This window comes from Sander lucioperca, chromosome 22 (assembly GCF_008315115.2).
Source record: "Sander lucioperca isolate FBNREF2018 chromosome 22, SLUC_FBN_1.2, whole genome shotgun sequence".
NCBI classification, from domain to species: domain Eukaryota; kingdom Metazoa; phylum Chordata; class Actinopteri; order Perciformes; family Percidae; genus Sander; species Sander lucioperca.
This window is the reverse complement of record NC_050194.1, coordinates 16,818,158-16,824,514: the sequence shown is the minus strand read 5'-3', so window position 1 is coordinate 16,824,514 and position 6,357 is coordinate 16,818,158. Positions and strand designations below refer to the sequence as shown.

The window sequence follows — 6,357 nt, the reverse complement described above, 5'->3', positions numbered from 1 at the left end:
TATTAATGAACGTTCATTACATTCAATCCATTGCCAAATGAGTTGATACAAAGCTAAATAAGACTATCAGCTCCACAAAACTCTCTCTGTATTTCTCAGTATGGCTATGTTCAGAAACTGGTGTCTTCTGGCGACTTTTGCACGCAGAAAATCGAGTGAAGATAATTACCTCTTCTAAAGAGTCATTCATGTTTTTTTAATCCTCTGTGTCCTCCCTGGCTACTAGCAACTGCGTCATTACTTAGAATTCCTCATGGGGGACACAGAAAGTACACACTATAGCTTTAAGTAAAGATCTGAGAAGTTGCTCCACCCCTGATCGGGGCACTGAAATGAAGCAGCTAAATGCAGCCATCATTAATTTTATTATTTACATGTGTACTTTTCCTACTGTGACATGTCAAGATGTCTTCTGTGAAAAGGGCCCACAGGAAAATGTAAATGCACTGGGGGATGTAGACTGTGTGAGGTTAAGAAATAATTTGATATATTTTTGATTTAAACAATTCCACTAAAGGTCATGTACTCCCACTCCTGGGGCAAGGTTAATGTACCAATAAGAATCCTAACAGCTGCAACAAAAACAGTCCTGATAGAAGGTCTAATTTGTCAAAAAAAGTGAGAAGTGGTGTGTAGGGGCTTTAACATTTAAATACAAATATTAATTCACTAAAACTGAATTGCTTTTAACAACCCCTGATGAATACTGAAAGCCTTTTACCCTCAAGGACAGCATGTCCTTTTGTTGTGCTGGAAAAAAAAATTACCCCTGGAGTGAATAATTAAGACTCAAAACAAAACTAACTAATGCAATAGTTATAATTAAAAAATGTAAATTATCCAGAGTGGAGTTTGGTGCAAAGCTATTTATTTTGTCTGCCTTTGCCCAAGCTGTTTTACCTTCCGTGACGGTAGTAAGCAGGGGGAATGATGAAAAACCACTCAGATAGGAGATTTCAAAATGTGGACACACTGTGGTGCCGTAGGCCAACTCTCTGAACATGATGGTGAGATTATAGAAGTCTTTACCCCCTGCCATGAGGAAATCATTTGCTCTGCTCCCGGAGAGGACCCACCACACACAATAAAGCGGCAGGTTGTGCTTGTATCCATGCACTTTTACAAAGTCTAACAAGGCAACAACTTCAGACTTTCACCGTTTAGCTCGACACCTTCAGAATTAAACCCCATTTATATTCAGACTGAGATTTCGCCACCCTTCTCTGCCTGGAGCATTCACACTTGCTGGTACAGATATAGTCTTCCTTCCACGCTCTGCATCTGGCCTCTGTGTCTGAGAAAGAGACGAAGAAAAGGCAAACTTGGAAATCTCTGCCGAACAGCTGGCTGCCCAGTAAAGCATGTTAACCTCTGAATCACGACAGAGACAGTTTTTTTTTTAAAGAAAGCAACCACTAAGAAGAATAAACCATGTTCTTCATTATGACTGAAAGATGGACAACCCTGGATTGATTATGTTACAGTGTGACTGTGTGTATTACATTGACAACTGTATGTACGGTTTGCATGTGTTGCAAAAGATCATTGTGGATGGGATTTTGTGTTTTAAGTATATGTGTAGCCATGCAGTCTTGGTTCACTGCCCGCCGCCTACCACAGCCCGAGTCACTTTGCATTAATTCTGCTGTGGCTTGATAAAAACGAATAGCAGACCAGTAGGGGCTTTAGACAGAGCCAAGTGAGCCAGGCAGGCTCGTGAGACCTTAGTGCCAGGATGATGTCACCACGCCTGCCTCTGGGCCTGAATTTTCATGCCTAAGCTCTAATTTGGACGGGAGCAAGGACATCACAACTGACCGTTAACTTCATTTTTTTTCTACTCCTGAAGAACACATTTTCCTGTAGGATCTAATTACATCAATGTCTTTCGCAAATAATATTTGATTGATGCATCATATTTCATTTTTTTTGTCTATTAATTTATTACACCTAAAAAATGTTCAAATAATTTTTTGTTGTTGCAAAAATGCCAGCTTCTCAAAGGTGATGATTCGCTCCTTTTCTGTCATACGATTGCTCGTGTTTTTGGAGTTTGACCCATAATTGTGGCAAAATGTCATTATATCTCATTTTTGACCATGTCCCTCAACTCCAATGCTAAACCGCTGGAGTACCCCTCTAACCCCTTTAATTTCTTCATTAACTTTTGACCAATATCTTGACTAATCTAAACTACGAATATGTATTAAACTTTAAAGCGACCACAGAAAAACATTTTCGTCATTAGATGAATTTAAAAACAGCTTTCTACTGCCAAACTGCAGAATCATCATTCTGCACAGTGAATATTGTATAATAATTTATGTTCAGGATGAAGGGCATCAAACACTAAAACTAACATTTTAAAATAGACATCTGACAGTTGTTACTTTAAAACAGTCGTGCTGGATAATTTATATTTCAGTTAAGCCGCAAATGTTAGAAATTTGTTTTAGTTACATGTGAGCATGCACAGAAAAACAAAATCAGACTTACAGTAGTATTTACAGAGGGCAGCTTCAAGTGTAAGAAAATACTTTGATATATATAAAGTATGTTACTTCATCTAAATTCACTCTGTTCCCATTAAAAATGGATTGTCAAATACATTCTGTCATATATCTTCATTATACAGGTCCTTAACATATAACCATAACATATTCTGTAAGCATCCAATCATTCATATTGGGCATTTTATTATTTTTTATATGATGATTTTCCATCAAAAAATATCTTTTCAAATGTAGTCATCACTGGGGATAGCACTGGCATTTTGCGCTAAAAATGTATGCAATATATTATATGCAAATATGAAAATTGCAAATAAATTAAAGAAACAAAAAACAGTGACTTCTGCACATCAATAGTTTTCAAGAATGTACAGCCGTTTACTCCTTCTTTTGTATGCTATCACCAAAAATGTCTATTTTGGATATCTTTGTGGGGTACAAAAAGGTATAACAAAATAAAATCTTTTAGATTCTGCAATAATGAGTTTTAACTTTTTTACTGATGTTAGTTATGTGTTAACTGCTGCACCAAAATAAAAAGTTTAGCCAGTTTTTAGGCACCAAACTGTGATCGCTGAGAGCATCGGGAAGCTTGTACGGCCTAAGGTATCACCTTCTTGTTTTTAATGTCTCCGAGTAAAACCAACTGAAATTGCACATTCAAACCCTTCACACTAAACCCCTAAACCGCATTTGTCAGTGCATGTTGTGTCAATAATGTAAGTCAGTGTTAACTGCAAACAGAGCACATCCCACCACTGAACTGTAGTGGTGGGTGCTGTGAAACTAATCTCACAGTAAATTGCATCGGGCCCTCCCGACGTGCCTTAACCTGTTTCTATTCATCTTTGACCGCATCCTGGACCAAACTCTTTCTCCCCCTCATCTGTCCTCTGTTAGGACAAAAGTAACTTTGCTGCATATAGCAGTATCCCACCCAGACCAGTAGTGGCAACAACAGCAATGACCCTCACTAAGAGGAAGTCCATGGAGTCCTCCAGCTTTGTGTGCAATCGCAAGACCTGTCGGTGGGTGTCCTCTCGGCTGCCAGAGTTCTCAATAACATGATTGGCCAGGCCTCGCTTTTCATTGAGCGGCATCTGTGCAGCCACGCGCTGCTCGGCCTGCTCCTGGGTCAGGCCGTCCCTCTGCATCAGACGCAAAAGCTGAGTGGCAGGGTCACTGGAAGGTAACCGACAATGGAAGTTATTTATGGAGCAGCCAGGGTGCCTTGTTAAAAACTCCAGAGGCAGTGAATCATGCTAATAAGAGACACAGAGGGCTGGAGAGAGGTAACCAATAACTCACAAAACTGGGCCTAATTACCAGATTGTGTCAAAAACAAACAAAAACAAAATATGTAACCTGTAAACAAAATGTGATGTGGGAAAGTGGGGGAAAGTGAGCAGTGGTCTTACCAGTAAACTACTACGGTGTGGTTTAGAAACCGAGTGAGTCGTCTGGTTTCAAAAAGAAGGGGCACATCCAGCACCACATAGCGGTATCCTAGGGAGACAAAAGAGGACTGTGAAACAGAATAAATAAGTGTAAACACATTTTACACTCTAACACTGTGAAAATACCGGTTACCCAAGAACGTTTTTTTAACAACATACAACAAGTGCTCCGTGAGAAGTTTATTTTAAGGCACTTGAGATATCTTGAGTTGCTAAAGAATTAATGTAACAAATAGGAGTCATGGCTGGTGATGTATTTTTGAAAGTTATGGTTTAAAATGTTTACAGCAAAAGATCTGTATGCAGAAACTTTTTTTTTTTAATACTTTTATCTCAGTGACCTTCACCTTCTATTTCGTAAAATGTTGGGAATATTCTAAAATATCTCACTATTTGGCTCACAAAGAGCAATTTATACAGCTTTGTGAGAAACAGCCTAAAACCCTAATGCCCAGCGCTGCACTACAAAACAGCCTTGGCTCACTTTCAGTAAATTATCCTCCTTTTCCCTGGTAACCGATAACTCAGCCTAACTCCTCCCTCACCTCTGAGAAAGTAGAACAGGATCTCTTTGAGCATTGCTTTATGGATCTCTGGGTGAGTGATGGAGTTCAGCAGCTTCCTCTTTTCCTCGTTGGCGAAAATGAGCTGACCCAGCTTCTGCCTGTCGATCTCCCCGTTCTCGAGTAGGATCTCTGGCCCAAAGTGGTAGACGATGCGAGAATAAGCAGGAGTGTGCGGCTCCACAACTGTTATCAAGAAAAGGCAGTAACATTTGGTATCATTTTTTTTTTAATTAACAAAACAGTGTGTCAAATAACATCAATTTAAATTATTGTTTTGTGGTCAATAATGCAATACTGTAGCACATAGAATGATAGACAAAACCAGTAAGTATAAGACGTTTAAAAATGGCACACGAGCAAAAGATACATAGGAGGGAAAGGGAGAAAAAATATTTAATTTTGTAACAGACTCAATAACCAATTTAATTCAATATTTAGCCTAATTACTTATATTTTCTCCTACATGCCGCTGTGCACTTTTCACCTAGTTCTGTGACCTTTTTATCTTCGCCACATACGTAACTACAACATCATCCCTGCCGTCAGCAGAGGAAGCCGTCATGATTCATGCACTCCCTCCAAGCGTTTGTCTTAATGAACCTCCTACAGGCCCACCTTCTTTATGTCCATTTCAGAATATTAATAAACGTTATTCGTTAGTGATGTGGGACGTGATGTGGGTGATCCCAATTCCCACATCTGATTTTATTTGAGGGTTCGGCTGGATGACAGTTTGGACTGGTATTCCAACTGAATTTGTATTCACTTTGTAATTCTAAATAGTTTGCAGGGAGAGACATTCACCTACCTTTCCTGGCCACAACATCAGCATCAATAATGGGGCACCCAAGCTCCCGCAGCATCGAAGACACTGCGCTTTTCCCTGAGGCGATACCTCCCGTCAGCCCCACCAGGAACATCTTGAAGCAAAGACACAGAAAGATGTATTCAAGCAGTAAAGTAACAATAGTGTATGGCAACTCCTAGAAACTGAATTTAAAAAAAATGGTGGCATAAAAAAAAGCAACTTGTAGATTGTCTTAAGCTGGATTTGTTTGTAAATAACAGCAATACAAAAAAAGGAAATATGAAACCTAGAAATGTTCTCACCACAAGTACAAAATACTTAAAGGAACTGAGAAATAAACAGGCTATACATAAATTATGCGCGCACACACACACACACACACACACACACACACACACACACACACACACACACACACACACACCCCCTAGATATTTCCAGATTCAGATACAATTTCTAGAACAGCACGCCCCCTGCTGTGGAGGTGCTAAGCTACACTCAGTTAATGTACCACAAGCAAACTTGGGTTGCTTTGACAGCTTTATAGTTATTCTTGATTAAACATCAAAATAAACCCTGACAGCTCCGTTGTTTTGTTACCGTTATCCACAAATACTCCTATTATGTATTTACCTCGTAAACGTGTGATACTCCTTAAATCAACTGAATGTACAGTGGGAACCCGTGCAGAGCCACAGTGGTTGGGCTAGTGCAGTAAACAACCAGGATTGCTAAAAAGCTAACGCTAGCACAAGTATTGATCAGGTCAAAACGACCACAAATATGCAATAAAACGAAGTCGCGGCCATTACTACTCCGTCCTATCAAACATGCAGTCAGATGAAAATGTTAGAGACAGTCCTGTCGCTGGATATTGCTGTCTGTAACTCTGACTTGTACTCAACTGATTGCTACGACCTAGCTTCTTAGCTTGACAAGCGCCACCTCAAAACTCTTCCCACATCTCTTACGTTAGTTCCGCCTAGCTAATTTCGAGTTCCCCATTCACAACTTGA

At 39.7% G+C, this 6,357-nt stretch overlaps 1 protein-coding gene across 3 annotated transcripts in view; it reads right to left on the bottom strand.

Moving 5' to 3' along the window:
* Positions 1-848: 848 nt before the first annotated feature.
* dcakd (dephospho-CoA kinase domain containing) overlaps positions 849-6,357 on the bottom strand; it is a 21,884-nt gene continuing 16,375 nt past the window's right edge. The window contains exons 2-7 of one of the 3 annotated variants that reach the window (XM_031315300.1): positions 5,975-6,240; positions 5,342-5,453; positions 4,513-4,716; positions 3,929-4,016; positions 3,485-3,692; positions 849-1,294 (exon numbers count right to left, since the gene is read on the bottom strand). In XM_031315300.1, coding sequence (XP_031171160.1) covers positions 1,181-1,294; positions 3,485-3,692; positions 3,929-4,016; positions 4,513-4,716; positions 5,342-5,453 — 726 coding nt within the window. In that variant the 5' untranslated portion in view covers positions 5,975-6,240 and the 3' untranslated portion in view covers positions 849-1,180. Of the gene's footprint in view, positions 1,295-2,386; positions 3,693-3,928; positions 4,017-4,512; positions 4,717-5,341; positions 5,454-5,974; positions 6,291-6,357 lie in introns of those variants that run through there. The other 2 variants (XM_031315298.2, XM_031315301.2) reach the window with 2 other exon arrangements.